The 18,771-nt window shown below is 38.2% G+C and overlaps 1 protein-coding gene across 1 annotated transcript in view; it reads right to left on the bottom strand.

The window, feature by feature from the left end:
- The window catches only part of SLC13A4 (solute carrier family 13 member 4), a 27,077-nt gene extending 8,528 nt beyond the window's left edge, over positions 1-18,549 (bottom strand). Inside the window, exons 1-9 of the mRNA XM_010173122.1 lie at positions 18,445-18,549; positions 12,239-12,367; positions 9,528-9,664; positions 8,594-8,775; positions 7,776-7,830; positions 6,052-6,091; positions 5,280-5,357; positions 3,141-3,331; positions 1,775-1,894 (exon numbers count right to left, since the gene is read on the bottom strand). Of these exons, the coding sequence (XP_010171424.1) occupies positions 1,775-1,894; positions 3,141-3,331; positions 5,280-5,357; positions 6,052-6,091; positions 7,776-7,830; positions 8,594-8,775; positions 9,528-9,664; positions 12,239-12,367; positions 18,445-18,549 (1,037 nt within the window). The remainder of the gene's footprint in view (positions 1-1,774; positions 1,895-3,140; positions 3,332-5,279; positions 5,358-6,051; positions 6,092-7,775; positions 7,831-8,593; positions 8,776-9,527; positions 9,665-12,238; positions 12,368-18,444) is intronic.
- Between the last annotated feature and the right edge of the window lie 222 nt (positions 18,550-18,771).

The following is an 18,771-nucleotide window of genomic DNA, read 5'->3' as shown; positions in this document are numbered from 1 at the left end:
CTGCTGTGTTAATATCTCATCTTGTACCATGCTAAAGATCCATGCTGTAGCACATGGACTGTGATTTCCCTCCACATATATGGTTATGGGCAGATTCTTAAAGGAATTTGTGTAGCTCAAGATGCAGGCAGGCCCTGTCTGGTTAAAAAAGAGTCTTAAACAGGCTTTTCATTTCACTTGCAAATGGGCACCTACGTGACACTTGTTTTGAGTGCACTTAGCTCTGCCCTGCACCTAATAAGTATTTAAATTTCCTTTCAAACCTTGCTGTTAAACTCCAGTAAAATCCACCAGCAATAACACAGCTGCTAGAAGAGAAGAGCTGTATGGTTTATAATGGCCAGTTCTATAGTAACGATTCTACCCTTAGCTCTGCTTTACTGGCAAAAATAATTTGGTGAGTCCATTATCCTTCCCCTTTGACCTAGTCTAGAGCCTAAAAAGCAAGTCTGACATGTTGTTCCAACTGGGCCAAGAAAGAACAGACTGATGACACTGGGTTTCCTAGGAAAAGAACATGAACGTTATGGGAATTCAGTAAACATTTATGCACAGCTGTTTCAACATATTACAAGTATTTCTAGGCTTAGGAGGATGTAAAGGCAGAGTATTGAAGCCAAGTTCCTAACATAGTGTGTTATTTAATGAACTGCAGTGAACAGGAGTCAGAGATTAAGGAGTCTTGGAATCAACTAGTACTTCTCAAAAATTCGATAATGCTTTGGTCTCTGGTATTATTTAGAACACCATTAATCAGCATGAGGTCTTAGATGCAATGTGGAATTTCAATTATGTTTATTTAAAAAAAAAAAAGAAAGTAATCGATGATCATGTTAGGGCCTGTTTCATCTCAAGAATTAAAAAAAAAAAAAAAAAGGACTTATTTTAGCCTTTTAATTTGGAACTACAAGGCTCAGGAGACTGACTGAGAGAAGGACATGGAGCTATTCACCTCTAAATTACCTCTTCAAATCTAGTCAAGGTCAGCAACAAGTAGAAGTCATTATCATTTTATTCATTGTTTTAGGTGAAATAAATTAGTGATGTCAGTTCAGCTTACTTGTAAGAGTAAAATAAATCAAATTAAGGCCATTTTAATTCTGAGTAAATGTGCCTGCACCACAATTTAATGCAGATTAACTAATCCACTCTAAATGCACACATTTAGTCAATTTTCATTAACTTTGCTGAGTGCCTTTGTGAAGAGAATACGTGGCACAAATGAGCTAGGAGACAGCCTTGGTCTTTTTTTTGGGCTAAGGGACTTCCTGGTATCAAAAGATATTCATCTTAGGCTGTGAGTTCTTTACACTTTAAAGAGAAATGTATATGGAGTCTATTTACCTTTAATTTTAACCAGTCTTACATTTATTTCATTGAGCTGGGGGCAGATCTGGAAAGTGACTTGTTCACTTGCAGTTATTTTTGTATTCTTCTTTTAAGCTGTATGTTTCCAAAATGACTTTTAACAAGATTTTTGGTCCACAACAGGATCCTCATAATTATGAGAGTCAAAAAATAAGTTGAATGCATTTTAAGGATTTCCAGAAGCAATACCTAGGCACTTCAATTTCAAGCAGCAATACTGTACATGCTGTCTATGCAGTGCATTTAAGCAACAAGATTTCCTCCAGTAATTGTTCTGGCAAGAAGAAGGAAATCATCCCTTAATTTTTGTCATTTGCAACTGGAAATAGCTTTATGAGACATGTTCTAGAGCAGCCACAGATGCCCTGCTTTTGTCATCCATGTATCTTGAACAATCTGCACTCACTTGCAACCCAAGAACAGCCAGTGCATCCAGAACCAAGTCAGGACCAACATGATGAGGGAGATGGGGAAACTAAACAAAAACCAGGTTCCAAAATTTACCACTTCAGCATTTGGGTAGTGACTGTAAAGGAGAAGAAAGAAGCATAAAAAGTTAAAACAGTAAAAGGACAAGCACCTCCAATAGGCAGAGGTGCACGCACATATTTATCCTGGCATGACAGAACAAATTGCATCAGTATATATTTGCAACAGCTGCATTACAAGGGCATAGTGAAACCAATTCCCAAAGAATGTTGATCATTAACAACACCTGACCGACAGATGAGCCATGCAGCACTTAACACCTTTAAGACCAGACAGTCTAGATTGTCTAGCCAGCTTCAAAAACCCTTAGAGTTACCAGGAGTGAAATTCTGGCCCTACATGTGGTTTTTGTTAAAGCTCTTTTTAGTGTCGGCAGACTTAAGAATGATTTCACCTAGAATCTCTTTGTATGTCTTATTGTGGACTTAAAAATAATTACTATAGTTTTCTGGGCTCTGACAAAGGTGTCTGATAGACACATTTGATGGAACTGCCAGAAAGATCTTTGGAAATTCTGTAAAACCCAAATCCTTGGATTAAGGATGGCTTTAGTTTTTTTTGCTACCACCGTTTCAGAGAGAGAAATGAAGGATACCATGGCAGCAGTGGCAGCAGTATATGATCAGAATCAGGTTTGAGTTTGGATGCATATCTGTGCATGAGGAGAAGTACCACCAATCTTCTGACAGAGGTAGCATTCATGTCTTTGAGAGCCCTGCATATATATGATAAATGGAATACTTAGCAGATCAGAGAGCTGCTTCCCATCTTCTCTGAAGCAAAGGTATAAGGCCACATTTTTAAGTTTATTTTTGCACTACATGTTAAGTAGCCCAAGAACTACTAGTGATGCCTCTAGGTTCACCATAAGAACTGGCTTTGTAAGAACCCATAGAACAACTTGAAGCTGATTTTATGGCATTTCTTCTTTTGTGAGTATTTCCATTTGTCTTCTTTGCTGTATCTTTTTGGCTTTAATGTTTACTTTTCCACGGTGCCTGCTGCCTTTGTGATAATCAGTTTGCAAAATCAGAAGAAGTTGCTGAAGAAACTTATATTATTACCACATAATGAGGAATTTTTATTTTGCATGGGAGCAAGACATGGATATGTATTAACTTATGCTCCCCCTTTCAACCATTAACCATTAGTAATAACATTAGAGCAGAGGAGGAAACAAAATTGCTTTCAGAGAGATTGTCTTACAAGGGTTCCTTGAGGCAGTAAATAATCCATGGGGAAAGCCACAAAGATAATATTGACCCAACCACAGTATCACTTACTTGTTGAAGTGCTCTAAGAATATGAGGCTAGTGGAGGTCCCTATGATGGTTGTCAGTCCTCCAATGGTTGCCGCGTAGGAGATACTCAGTGAGAGGCATTTACAGACCATGTGGTCATGTCTGGTCTGATACCGGTGTTTATTGCTCAGGCCCAGTTCTGAGGGCTTAGGAGGCAGGATCAGTATCTGAGCCTGTGAGGGGATACATTCATCAAAGAAAGCAGGTGATCAGAACAGCAGCCCAGCTTGCTCTAATGCCATGGTGACACTGGTCCCAGAGAAATAACAGGTTTGCATAAAAGGGGGCAGTTTTTTCTTCCCAGGGATTAACTGGGATCAGAATTAGAAACCTGTCCAAGGGCCTGAAATGTAGGACAAACAGTAATCAGACTTCTGGCTATGGTTTGGGCCAGCTGACTGGAATCTCAGCGGGATACTAAAAGCCTTTGTGGGCTGCAGGGTCAGGATGCCAGCAATGCAGCAGTAGGAATCCATAATCCCTGAGGTTTATGAGCAGCCACCAGAAAAATGCTTGGTGGATTTTTTGCACTTACACTGGCTCAGGGCCTCTTATTAAGAATGGAGTGCTAGGGGTCTCAGAAACAGCATGAAAAAACTGGGCAGTAGGAATATTGAAGAAAAAGCTTCAGGAAAATGTTGTTCCAAAAGAAGCTTTCTTAGCAGCGACAGGAAAGTCTCCATATTGGTAAATCAAGTGCTTGTGCTGGAAAAAAAAAAAAAAAAGTACAGTACTTCAAGGCACTTCACATGCAACCTACAGCCCTAAAGGCTGTAATTTAGGATCAGAAAAAAGGCAACAAGTGGTTCAGATAGATTTGTTAAATTTATTAATTTGAATTTATGTATCAGTCATGCTATAGGTTCATCATTATCTTGAGGGTACCCTGGCTAAAATCCCTGTAAGTTAAAAGTGAAGTGACTATATTTGTTACAAAATAACCACTGAATGTGTATGGAAAATGGATGTAAGAAGAAATTAAGTATCAGGAGCAGCACATCAGCCTTTTTTGGAAACATACATTGGATTTAGTATGGGATTTAGTATGAGAAGAATATGGAAAATATACTGATGTTTTTAGTTGTAGTTAAGAAATCAAGGACTTTCCTACTTGCCATGCTTCACTAATGTGCAGGTGCACAAGAACCTGGGAGAGAGCACAGCCAGAGCTACAGACCCAAATTGGCTAATGGGATAGTCCATATCATACAATGTCATGCTCAGTATATAGACGAGGGCTGGCTGGAAAGTTCTGGCTCTTTTCTGGGATTGCAGTTTCAGGATTTTTCTCTCCTCTGGGATCGCTAGCCAGGGATGGTCTGGATATTGGTCAGCAGGTGGTGAGTAATTGCATTATGCATAATTCATTTGTATATTCTGTTATTATTACTATCATTATTTATTTCAGTTATTAAATTGTTCTTATCTCAACTCATGAGTCTCCTTACCTTTATTCCTCCAATTCTCTTCCTCATCCCCTGGGACAGGGTAGGGCAAGCAAGCAGCTGCATGGTTTTTGATTGTTGGCCAGGTTAAAACCACAACACCTGGACATCAATTTATGCCTTGAGATACTGTATAATTGCAGTCACTGCTTGGATCCATTTAAGAGAAGTAGAACTAGTGGAATGGACTGATGTAACGGAGGATTTTGAGGGTGGATATTTGGCAAGGCAAGAAGGAAGTATGTACTAAGACTACCTAACAAACTGGCTGAACAGTTAAATGGTCTATGCCTGCTGCTGGTTTCATTCTAAGCAGGATATTGTGTGAATTGTTACTTTTGAGCTCGGATATTTTCCAAGGAGGCTTTGCAAAAATAAAGTGGGTAGAACAGCCCAATAAGAAGGGAAGCTCTGATCACAGTAATGTGATCACATTACTGACTATAAAGTTAAATGAATTGTGCTAGCCATTGGGGAAGGGTCTTCTGATAATACCTGTGCTGTGGAGATGTAAATGGGAGTGAGAACTAGCAAAGGGCCAAGACATGACTGCTGTAAAGTGATAGAGAACAATACCATGTAACACAGATTACAAGGAACGAATATGAAACAGTGTGGAGCAGGTGATTTGCACGTTTGTCTTTGCACTCGCCCTCCAGGTCTAACATCCCCTTACCTGAGGTAGATGCTGCCCATTGCTCTTGGAATTCATTGTTCCAATAGGGTTGGCTATCACGTGCACACCATTCATGCTCTGCAGGGAGTCAAATGTCCTTGGATTAGCCTTTCTTCTGTTCCTAGGGGCACTTAGATTAGAATTTATGATGCTTTTTAAAGGTTATGGATTGTGGGCTTTTGGGGAAAACAAACACATAAACAAATAAAAAACCCCACAAAAACACCCTAAAATTTCAGCTGTATACTTTACAAAGTAAAGGAGATAAAGATTTTAAAAAACCCCAACAACCTGATTTTATTTTAAAGTTATTTTAAAAGTCAAATTATAATCAGTTTAGGTTTTTTCCCTCTGCCATGTAGGAGAATCTAACAGATCCCTTGCTAGAGGCTATGGCTTTGTGATATGTGTAGGCTGTTCTGGTAACTGAGGTGTCTCAGCTGCAGAAGCTGGCAATACCTGGTTAAGATACAATAAAAGATTGTATCTGAACTTGCTAGAAACCATATGGAATTGTTAGTTTGCTGACTGGGTCTCAGGATCTCTAGCAAAAAGTACAACAAACACTACAGAGCTAATGTTCCCCAACTTGATTTGGACTGACAGGTTAAATATGAAGCAGGACATTCTACAATGCATACTTTCTGCCAACAACCACTTCTTGTTTGAAATAAAAGAAAAAGCAGTTTGTTACAAAGCTGTATGGACTCTGCTCTGATGGTTCCTGCATTAGAACACAGTGTAGCTCAGAAGATACTACCTATGACAATACCTTTGAGTGCATCAAGGAGCTGAAGTCAGTAGCAGTAGCACTAAAAACAAAGAAAGGAAAATATACTTTAAAAATGCCTGTTCACCCTGCTCCCTCAAAAAGTACACATCATGGGTAAGAGGGTCAACATTTGTGGGAGAACTAGTGCTTACTGAAATGGGAAGGAATATCTTTATTAGCACCTTTTCTGTAGTATCTTGGCCAGATACATAAGAGTTGGCGTTATGTTTCACAATTCTGTCTCTAGCTGTGTAGCAATAGGGTTCCAGCTCCATGAAAGGAAAAATATGTATTCTAGGTAGAATATACCACATTCTAGGAATGGACTCCATTCATAGTGGAGTGAATCACTGGGCAGTCCACTGCTACCGCTGTCTTGTTCTACTTAAGTTGTTCCTCTGCCAAACTCTCCAATGCTGTTTCTGAGCCCCTACCTGTACCTCATTAAAGCCTTCGCTAAAATCTGTCCTGTTCGGCACATGGACCATGCAAACAATTCACTGAATTTTGACATTGAAAAGAGATTTGATTCCAGAACATGTTCTACTTATCTTTATCCACCAAATTTCAAGCTCTTTTTGAAATAATACTATTTTAATAATAGTTCTGTTATGAAATATCCCACACATACTCTTCAGTAGGGCTTAAAGGGATTAATGGCACAACGCCAGATTGAAAATTGGACTCTATGCTGCACAGAAAATATGGCTGGAATAAAAAGAGATAACGACAGAGGGAATATTGGAGAACCCAGTAGTGTCCAGACTAATGTGAAAATTATTTAGATCTTGCACATTAACTTAGCCATCAACATGTGCTGTTTGTATTATGTTTGATTTAAAGTATTTTTTAAAAAGAGTAACAAGAACTTGTTTCTCTTTTATTTTGAACAATTGTGAACAAAATAGAAGGATCTCCAGAGGGATTCTGCAATTTATTCTCTCACTTTGTAAGAAGATGCTCCTCAGGATTTATCCTATAACATAGTTTTAGGACAATTACTTTGTATATTCTCCTGAGTATCTTGAAATGCTGGTTAATTTGATAATTTGACAAATAAATTAGTCGTTTCCTTGATTTGCCCTTTTCACCTTACTTTCACTTACTCTATTTTACCCCAAACAGAGAGCTGGTAGAAACTGTTAGTCATTCAAACTTCTAAAGAAATTTGTCTATATTGAAAGAAATATTTTACAGGTTTTTCTGGGGGAGGAACAGTGGTTTTTGTTGGTCATGCCCCCCTCCTCACCTCGCCCTGCTCTCCTCTCTCTCTTGAATGCTCCTGACAGTTCAGGCTTTCCTTAGGAATCCTCGTAAGTGTTTTCCCTCCAGATATGTTTTGTGGACACCCCATACTGTGCTTGGATCCTCTCCATCACTGTTCCTTCAGGGGAACAGAAATAAAAATCTGTGGACAGCACTGCCACATACAGCACAAGCACAGACTTTAAAATAAGATATTTCAAACCTTTTAAAACCTGAGAAACATTTTCCTTCTCTAAAATGGCCATAGTGTCAAAAAATAAATGAATCCTGGGAAGCTTTAGTGTAATTCAGACCAATACATTAATCCCATTTCTCATATAAGCCTTCCTTGTCAGTCACATCTAAAACATTCATTGTAAGCTTCTGCTTGCCCTTCCTGGCTCTACTCCTGGGTTCATCTAATTGCAACCTGTGTAGGGCTCAAATCTCCAGTCGTGATGTACAGGATTCATTCTTACTCCTCATTGACGAAGATAAGCTCCAGTGAAGGTTGGCCATGCTTTTCGCTGAGACCTGCAATGGAGGAAGAGAAAGCGTCCCTTGTGGTAAGAATGGAGCTGAGCATTTGGGCCACACCACTGAACATGGAGAAGCTATTGGAAACAAAAGCTTGTCTGAACCCTCAGAAACCGTGTGACCCTTATGCAGCATATTGTGTCATATTATCCTAATCACGTGCCTCACGTGCCAGGCAATTAAGACTGTCATACCTATGTACAAAGGCAAGGTTAGATGACATCATTTTCATCCTGGAATCGGTGAACTGAAAGAAAAGAGATTCTTTTCTTTACAAATCCTTTCTTTCTGGGAAGGAATTAACAAAATGAACCTTAGAGATTTTTTTTTTTTTTTCTTTTCTTGTGGTATCTGCTGTGACCTAGGCAGCCTCGAAGAACAAGGTTAGAATGGGCAAGTGTGGGATTGTCACAGAGCACACTTTTGGATCTCTTTTACATTTCATTTGCTTTCTTCTCAGAAGTTTCCTCACAACTCTGTAAAATCCTATGACCTAAGAGTTTATGACACACAAACTCCACTATATGCCCTAATTCAACATAAATAGTTTTCCAAGTCCAGTTCTCCCATCACATCTTGAAACTTTATTTCTTTTTCATTTTTAAAGAAATATCAGAGTATAAAAAGATAGAGTAGAGACCAGTGTCTTTGGCAGTACAAATCAGACAGCTCTGACCTTGATAGAATTTGAATAATGTGTATCAATGAGTCTGGTCACTGATAAACAATTAAAAAATGAATGACCAATATTGACAAATACCTATTGGCTCGTTTTCTTCAGTGATGGTGCAGCCTCCAGTACTGATGACCTCATGCTCCTCCTCAGCATTCACTAGCTCCTGGAGCACTGCCTCCACAATTGGCATCACCATGGCTGTGGTGGATGTGTTGGAAAGCCACATGGAGAGCACCGTGGTGCAACACATAAAGCAAAGAAGCAACCTGGAGTACAACACAGGGAAACCTTCTTGAGGCACTTTCAGAAATATAAAAGGCCTCCTTGCCTAGCATTTTCATTAGTCAACTGATAACTACATGACATCTTTTTCAGAAGGAACTTCTTTACAGTGAGGGTGACGGAGCACTGGAACAGGATGCCCAGGGAGGTTGTGGAGTTTCTGGAGACATTCAAGGCCCGCCTGGACGCCTTTCTATGTGATCTCATTTAGGTTCCTCCTCCGGCAGGGGGGTTGGACTAGATGATCTTTCGAGGTCCCTTCCAATCCCTGACATTCTGTGATTCTGTGATCTTTTTCTTTTTGTGGGTGCCAAAATACCATGCTGTGTGCAGATAAAATGCTTCCTTGTGCTGAGAATTGTCATAAGACAATGTATCATTGGAAGCCATTTGCTGCCCCACGTGGAAATCACCATGTGATATAAGAAACAGAGATTTTCAACATATCCAGAATTTAATCACCCTTTTGTGTTTGCTAAAGAACAGACAAAGAAGGAACAGAGAGATTAAAATCACTATCAGTAAAAAATAGAAAGGAAAGGAATAACAAGTCAAGGAGTAGGAGATGGCAGAAAAAGGATAAGAAATTTTGTAAGCTGAAAGGAAATGTGGGTAGGAAAAAGAGTCCTAAACCAAATTAGTTTTTGCCCATGGCTGGGAAAGTCAGAGCTGTTATTTGATTTTTCAGGCTGCTGCTGTCAGCCTCAGACTACCCCAAAGTCAAAGTTTTACTCACATGCCTGGCTTTGCTCCAGCCATCATGACCATACGCAGGGCGATCCGCTTGTGGAGATTCCACTTTTCTACAGAAGCTGCCACACAAATCACACCCATGAGGAGCAAGGTTGTGTTCTTGAAATATTCGGCAGCCACCTGCATTAAGAGCAAGGAGGAAACATTCAGTTAAAAAAGCAGTATTTACCTTACACAGAGAGCATGCTGAGTGAGAAGAATTATGGTACTTTGGACGTTTGCCCCCTAAAGAAAGAATGACAAAGAACTTGAGAAAATGAAGAATTCAAAAGTCAAAATGTTCTCTTTAATCTCATTTATGTTGTGTTTACAAATAACAAGTGTCATATCCACTTGTCAGTAGGTTTCTCAGCTTTGAAGAGATGAAGAGAAATTTTACTTCTTTGAGCAGAGCGTTCACTGCCTACGGTTAATCATACTCAGCTAGGCCCAGGCTGAAACAGCCACAGACAACCCTCGACACTGAAGGCAGCTATTCCATGTGCTTTAACTACTTTTTCATTCCAGAGATGTCATTGTCTCTCTTGTTTGTATTTCTTACATCTTGTTCAACTGGTGGTCAAAATGTGACATCCCTGGAACCTCCAGCTTCAGGAAAAGTCCTTTGAGACATGCTCTCTGCATGCAATAAAGGCTGTGATGATCCACAAACTCTGTGCAAGAATTTTTCACAATGGAAACCCATCTGCATTGTATCAGGAAAAGAGGGCAAAGTTTCAAAAAAAGAGAACTTTAATTTAAAGAGGATGAGCAAAAATCATCATCTGGCTCAGGAAAAAATTCAGAGACTATGTGTGGTCCTGCAAAGCAACATTCTTGAATATGAGGCTTGGTAAGCTATGAAATGTTCTGTGAAGTTACTGCAAAAATAACAAATGAAGCATACCAAAACTTTCACATACATACACTCTCTCTCATGTGAAAACAAACAAAATGGGAAAAAATAAAAGTTATAAATGGATGCTTGGAGTCTAGCTAAATTTTTTATGTCATTCTGATGCAATCCTTCCCAAGCTGTTGCTGGAATATTTTTCCAAAACCATATTTTATTCAGTTTAAAACTATTCCTCTAACCAGATGTAGGCACCAGCATTTTAAAACAATTAAAATCAGTAGAAGCAGTACTTTTTCCATTGTCCTCAGTTATACTGACATTCCTCCATAAAAGTGCAAGAATGACACCAATGTTATTTAGTGAAAGCTGCAGCAACTTAAGTGTTTAATTATATTTATTTAACAAATCCCCATGGTGACCTAAATAGACTTGGCCATCATAGTTGCATGCCAGAACTTTTAAATGTCACATTTTTGGCTTTCTTCCACAGGTTTCTTATTAACTTACTTTATTTTCCTGCTACCTCGTTAAAAAAAGATCTTGAACTGAATGAAAGAAATCCATCAAGCCAGTAGCACAAAGAATCTGTTGTTTTCCTTTATTCCTTTCACAGTCATTTTGGAGAAACAAGTGAATACACTAATATTCTTAATAATATATACGTACACATACATGACACACTGGCTCATGTTCTTAAGCCCCTGTGAGTTATTTGTAGTTTAAATTGCTAGGCAAGAGCCCTGGGTTTCTATGGCACTCCAGAACAGCAGATAAAATACTGCAGCATCATCAGAAGTGTTTGATTTAAAATTATAGGGGTTTATTTCTGTTACGAAAGCAAATAACACAGTAGTCCCACTGTCATTTAATTTGATATTACATTGAATTTCTGTCAGGCTGCCCTTAAATTTTCCTCCTCCAGTATGTTGCATAATTTTGTAGTGAAAATCATAACTACTTTACTTTTATGTTAGGGAAAAAAAAATATGAAAATATTTAACTGTGTTGGTATGGAAATGTACCTGATTATATTACATGGTTGTTACACCATTGGGAGGAATAAGGCAGGTCATAAAACTCTTGGTTCATGCTTGACTCTATCCATTTATGGGCATGCCCACTGCCAGATTGTGTTAGAAATTCAACAATTTTATGGTTGCTATATATTCTTCTGTATTCTTATCTGTATTTCTAGTCCTAATAAACCAAGTGTGATGCCCTCTCATCCCCCAAAAAAGAAAGAGAAAAAAAGCAGGAAAAAAGAACCTGTACATCAAATAAAATAAATTCTTGACATATCATGAAATAAAATAACATTGACCAAAACCTCAAGTAAGCAAATTCAGAACTAGTCAAAGAGATTATTTTGTACAGCTACTCCTTTGTCTTAGAACTCACGGCTACAAGGCAGCACTTAGATTAGAGCTTGAAAAAAGGACTAGACATTCTCTCGGATAACAGAATTATCTAGTCTTATACAGTAAACAATAACTGGTTTTAGAATATGTAGCCTCGTGCCTTATACATCACATATAATAAATATAATTCAAAGAAAACTTTGCAGTTTAACTCGTAGCTGCTGTTTACATGGTTTTGGAGGAGGGGAAAGGTGGGATCCTTTGTTGCAATAGACTTTGGGAACTGTTGGTGATGCAGTAGCTGACAGAATGGACACCCCTCTTGACCAATATAGCTGTTCCTATATCTTCAGTAGAAGAAAGAGCTCCAAGTTATGCATTACAAGATGTACACTTCTTCCTCCCACACCTTAGTTTTGCTAGTCCACTAAGATTAATTTTATCCAAATAATTAATGAAGAATAAGAAGATTAAATGATAAAATGTGCACACTGCTCTGACCTCACTGGACTTCATGACTCCAAAAAGTGGGTATAGGAAAGCAGGAACTAAGGCTGCTGCACCAAGAGGTACTGCTTCAGAGACCCAGTATACAGCCGTCACGATCAGCACGTAGGCACATGAGGCTTCCTGTGGAGAGAAAGCATGGATGGAGGTTACATGTTACTGCCACAGCACCTTCTGTGAAAGCCTTTGTGACCATGTTCATAGGACTCATCAGACTGAGGGTGCCTGGACTTAAAACTCAACAAAGACTCCATAAGAACCTCCTAAGGTGCAGCTGTCTGGGTCTGAATCTAGGCTACCATCAAAAAGGCCAGTTCCAGAAGATGATGATAATGAAAGATTTTGCACATAAGCTATGGCAAAACATTGGGATAAATGTATTTACCAGCAAAATAATTGTTCCAAGTGCATTTGCATATTTGTTTGAATTTCATAATCCAGTATTTACCAAATGTTCAACAGTGACTCCTCAGACCAACCCTGTGGAACTGGTATTTCTACACAGCTATCTCTCCATTATGGGACAAGAACAGGAACCTGTAGTTTCCAGGGTCAGATATGAATGTTCACATTTGCCATAGCATGGATAAAGTCACATTGTGGCTTTTTGAGAAATGTTCTGAAAGGTTGCTTTTTTTAAACAGTGTGCAAGCCTACACTTTTTGTCAGTTGATTTTATTTTCTCAAGTGATTTCTACAGTCTCTTGGGAGATGACCAGAGACTCGAAGAGCTAAGAGGCGTGGGTTAACAGAGTTAATCAAACAAATCTGCTGCTGTCCAAGGTTCTAACAGAGAAAGCCACAACAGCATTGTCCTGAGCATTCATGCAGAACTAGTATATGATGGAGAAAGGTGCTTTCTTCTGAATATTTTTACAGAAAAACAAAGCTAGTCCACAGAAGTTTTCTAGCCCATTTTTTAAGATAGATATGTCTTTATTTACGGCATTCACTGGAGTTCTCCTTAAGTTCAGTTTGTTATGCTTAGAAATCTGGGGATATTTCCTGCTAATAATTACAGAAATTACCCTCAGGAAAATGCTTTTCCTTTCCTTTTCTCAAATGTGACGCCAGGTCCTGTGCTAGGGCTAACTGACAGTTCTATGGAAGCTAGTAGGTCTGCACTGATTTACACCAGCTGTAAATCTACCTCTTCTTCATTATTCACTGGATGTTTGAATAATGAACTTACCAGGCCATATGGATTCACAGCTCACAATGGCTATTGTTTAGAAAATTCACTGTTCACAAATGTTGTTTGAGTGTGTTAAAATACAATTCCATTACTTTTGTTTCCTAACTGGATGACTCCTAAATTAAGCAGCTTTCGGGAAGTCACACAAGCAATTCCCACAGACTCTTGTGTAAATCAATAAACGTGTATTACACTTCATTTTTTTTTCAATCAATTTTCTGAACAAGGTGGTAAAGTCTAAAGTAAGACTATGCAGGGATGTGGGTTCAATGGAATAAATCAATAGCTTGTGTTTAAATTCATGTTTATACTAACCTTTTTACAGTACTCCTAACAAAGAACAACAATCAGCTGTTCCTCTTTTTTAGTGCAGCTTATAGTAATAACAGGCAGAACACAGCACAGATAAAAAGTTAGGATAGATGGCTATGTGCCATTTCCTTTACTTGCTTAAAAATTGCAACCAAGATTACTCAGAAGGTTGGGTTTAAATTACCTGCCAGACCTTGCTCTGACTCCTATTTCAGAAAAGTATAACATTAAACAGTTCTGATTCAAGTAAGCAGGGCCACCAAAATAACTGAAATAACTGAAGGTTATGAGGGAACATAATTTCCTTGAATCAGATAAAATCCCATTACTTTAGAGACTATAAAGAGTATTTTAAAGGCTATTGGAGAAATTTAGCTCTGGATTGTTCCTTTATGGATGGATAAGTACTCTGAACCACACAGAAATGTGCATATTTGTTTCTCTTTATTAACGATTATAGAAAAGTAGGTTATATTTTAAGCTTTCCAGCACAGGTTTCACTAGTCCTCTGTGATCAGGTCCTTCACCAAAATATTACAATAAAAGATTGTATTGCAGTTATAACTTCATTTCTACCAAGAAAAAATTAAAAAGAGGCTAAAGAAGGTTGGCTTAGAATGGATGAGATCAGAGGTGGGGTTTTTTATATTCAAGGATTATTAAACATGCATTTTATAAAATGGAATTGCTATGCTGTTTGAAGCTCCAAAGACTGATGTTCAGTTTGTAACAGCTTCAAGTGATCAGTCAGTAAAAAAAACAGACAAATAATTTTGACTTAAAATGGAAATAACTTTAAAAGTGAGATGAGATGTATTAAAGAGTTTTAGTGATCTCCACTAGGAATAAAAAACAGTTTTAGATGAAGGTCACAGAGCTGATGGGTTGGCTCATAAACATTAACCAGCTTGCTGCTCAATCACCTTTCTTTAACTACATAGTTAAAATGCCACAGAGAGCAGAGCATAGGGTCATTTTTGTGACCTAGTTACTGTTTGACACCTTTTTTTATTTTTTAATGCATTAGTTTCTGCTAACAAACTACTGTTTTCAGGGGGTCTGTATGACATCCAGCAATTGTCTGAGGAGGAAAATGCTTTTATGAAATACTTTTAATGAAAAAGAATTGATTTTTATTTTAAAGCAGTGCAGATATAAGATCCAAGAGTTATGAGGTGCCAAAATTCATAAAATTAATTTAATCCTAACCTGATTCCAAACTATTTTCTCACTTCAAAAATATACTTTAATTTATTTGAGCAGATTGTTATTTTCTACCGCTCCTCTGTGTGTAGCAATAAACTGACAGTGGAAATGGAATAGGACAAGGGGAAGCTGCATGTCTATCAAAATCCAACTGTGATGAGCACTGGTTCTTTCCATTTGCTATACACTAAGATGTAATAATTTACAAGCAAAACTAGAATAAAACACATTTTTAAATGGTATAAAACTGGGTAGCAAGTACTAGGAAAGCCAAGTTTGATAATCTCTACTAAAAACTTAATCAGCTTGTCTAGCAATTTTCTCTATTTATTTACTCAGTGCTTTAAACCAGCTTGTTTCCAAGAGAAACCATATTAATCTCTTCTATTTAATTGAACTGAATTTATGTATTTAATTAATGGTTACCAGAGCTACTAAGCACTGGACTGAAGTAGTGTCTGTATAATTTTAACAGTTTCACACTTCTTGTTGTACTGTTAAGCCCACCTCAGGGCTTGAAGCAGGGAACAGGAAAACATGTGATGGTTGGAGGGACTACCACCTATCTTCAGTCAGTCCCTTAAGGGAAAAGAAAAGAGGAGCTGAAAGGGAGCCATGGCTAAAAATTCCACAATAAGGGTCATTCATAAAACTTTTGTAAATAAAACATCTGCAGATCTCAGAGTGATTAAAAAGAAGAATACACTGTGTTGGAGATTTGCCCACTTAAGGATGTGCACTGTATATCTTGCATGCAGGCATGAAGTTCAGCTGTGAAAAGAAGTAGTGTAGCCTCTGGACTACCATCTTTGAACTGATGGGATGATACTATAATTCCCTTCCTTCAGCTTATGTAAATGAAAACAAAGGCAAATGGAATATGCCATCTGTGGCTGATCAGAGCATGTTGTGTGCTTTAGGGTCCATTCTGTTGATTTGGCATATCAAGGTGTCAACACCAGTTGATACTGCAGGTCTCCGAGCTTCCAGTAACTCTTACTGACTTTTGAGGAGTCATCCATGTGTCCTTGATTGAGTTCATTCATTGCGGCAGCAGTAACAGGGGTCACAGAAGACCCTGCCTACAACTGACTGAGTACATGTGACATACTTTGTGGTATCACCAGTGGCTTTATGAAAAGAGGTGGATAAAGATTAAAAAAAGAAACAAAAATGCTCCTACGTCACTCTTAACAATGAGGGAAATAAGGGCAGAATGAAAAAGACCCACACAGTTTGTATAGCACACAATGTTTTTTTCTGTATGTGTCATGACCTGAAAGGCACTTATACGTGCCCCAAACCTGCTGTACAAGTCATAGTTCAGACATGAACTTTGGAAAGGGAAGAAGAATTCAAGAAAATTTTCTGAGGTCTATTTTTTACCCAACCATTTCTGGTCACAAAGTAATAGAAAAGAAGCTGTGGACAGTATTCCCATAAGCCATATCTACAAACAGTTCTGAGTCCTCACGCTCCCTTTGATCACCTTGCCACTACACATGTAATGCTCCTTTGACATTTCCAGAGGTGTGCTGGTATCATCAAAGAAGCTGCAAGCTGATTCCCTGCAGAAATGCAAATGTAAACCACCTGATAATTCTGATCTCTATCAGAAAGACAGAAAACTAATATAATTGTCTAATAAATTAAAATATATGTAAATCAGCAGGGGACAAATTTAATCTTCATGTTTAAGAAGTAATCATAGTCAATGGACTGTAATGGAGTAAACACTGCACTACACTACACCACTTGAATAGTGTACTGTCAACTGAGTTTATTTGGTGTAGATGTTTTCTTAATACCATTATAAATATTTGTATAACTCTGAGTCAGATTCACAGCTATACTTTACCATCTTTGGTCATTCATGTATATATAAAGTGGATGTAAAACATCATCTGATGGCTTTTCATGTCACTCTGCAGTAAAGCAACACCATGAGGTGCAGTGTAATAGTGCAGAGGAACTTGTACTGTATAACAGCAATTCTTTCTGCAATACTGTCAGTGAACTTCTATTTCAGCACCCATATGCTGCTATTACAATTCCCTTGGTTATTAAAGGATTTTCTTATTGCATCCTGTGCCTCTGAATAGGAATAAACATGGGTGACAAATTTTTAGTGCAGTGAATCTCATTGTTCCTAGGGGAGGTTCTCAGGGGACATGGAGCATGCTGCAGTTACAGTGCCATATGAGCATGTCAGGGAGTATCTGTTCTTACGTTGCCCTTCCAGTGACACTGGGAAAGATTAAACCCTTTTTAAAACAAGCTTCTGTGAAATGGTGAGCCTTGCTGTTCTCTGAAGAGCACGATTGTCTGTCATTCATTTCCTCCATTGAGAGAGCAGAAGTGGAAAACTACTGCAAGAGGACAGCCGAGATGTGCACTGAAGTTCAGAGCAGGAAAGCTCAAAGTGCAATTTACAGTTCAGTGGTGTAGAAACATTTCCTTTCTATGAATCTTGTTTTTCTTTCCAAACAAAATACTACAGTTTTATTTTTGAAAACTGCTACACAATTTCTGATCTTTTGCTTTCTATTTGATAAAGTAGTAGTATTCATAATTCCTTTGGTACTAGAAGGAAGAATTAATCTTTAGCAGGGTAGAGGAAGGAATAGAAATCACTGCGCCATTTGGCCAGATTTATGACTAGCACTATGGAAGCACCAGCTGCAGAATTTTTAATACATTGCAAATTTTGATAAGTTAAGCATCACCATATCTATAAGGTAGGAAAATATTGTTTTATGATTTACAACTGCAGAAAGATGCATAGAGAAGAGCTAACCACATAGCCAGGGGTACTCAGTAGCTCCAAACCAGAGTCAGGAATGCAGCTGCATTCACTCCCATTCCCCAGTCTTCATGTTAAGCAGACTATTCCCTCCTCTGTATTGTTGTGTATGTCTTTGAGCCATCATTTATTAGCCACTGCCAGAGCTGCAGGGTTTCAGTAGAGGTGTCTACAGCTGCTTTAGAATAATGGATGCCATATATGGTCCTACATGTCTGTCTCCAACTCTTAGCTCCTACCTCACTTGAATTGCTACCCTATAAACCCACACTAAATTGAAAATCTCTCTCTCCATGCCTACTTATTATTAAAAATGAAAGACAACAAAAGTGTTCCTTTTAAAGACCTCTACTTAAAAAAACCTAAATTGGATATGTTTGTTCTGTTCTCCCTTTCACACACACATTATTGTAGAAAAGAAGAGATACACTATTGCTGCTTTAAAGTAATGCTTTACTAGATTCACCTGGTTCTTCAGCTCTGCTTCTGACGTGACTCAGGTTAGCTCTGGTTCTAATGACTTCTCAGTGACCTTCCCAGTCCTTCAAATATGAGTCCTTGATTTTTCTAAGAGCAATGCTTATTTAGATCTTTGTATTTGTTTTTGGACACTGCAGACTTATCCATCATGACTACCTACTGCACTCAGAGGCTTTGTTAAAAAGAAAATTAAAATGTACTTACACTGCTGGGGTATAAAAGTGGCAGAGGAAGAAGCAGAAGTGGAATGAGAACAACAAGCAAGAGGTTTCTGGATTGGAGAATCTCCTTCATAATTGTCATACTCATTTATTTTCTGGTGGCTTTTTTTTTCCTTGGGTTGCTTCTCCAGCTCCTCAGATGCTCCAATTTCCACTCCAAGTTTTCCTTCACCTGTGCTTGGATTTCCCTGAAAAGTCTCTCACTGCCTTATATCCTATCCCCACCCAGTCACCTAAAATAGCTTTCTTAATTTGTTTATTCTTCAATCTCTTGTTTTAAAAAGAAACCTTAATGATTTTTCAATTAAAA

This window comes from Antrostomus carolinensis, unplaced genomic scaffold (genome assembly GCF_000700745.2).
Source record: "Antrostomus carolinensis isolate BGI_N321 unplaced genomic scaffold, ASM70074v2 scaffold4590, whole genome shotgun sequence".
In the NCBI taxonomy this organism is placed as follows: domain Eukaryota; kingdom Metazoa; phylum Chordata; class Aves; order Caprimulgiformes; family Caprimulgidae; genus Antrostomus; species Antrostomus carolinensis.
Note: the sequence above shows the minus strand (reverse complement) of the source record. Positions and strands in the feature narration are given on the sequence as shown.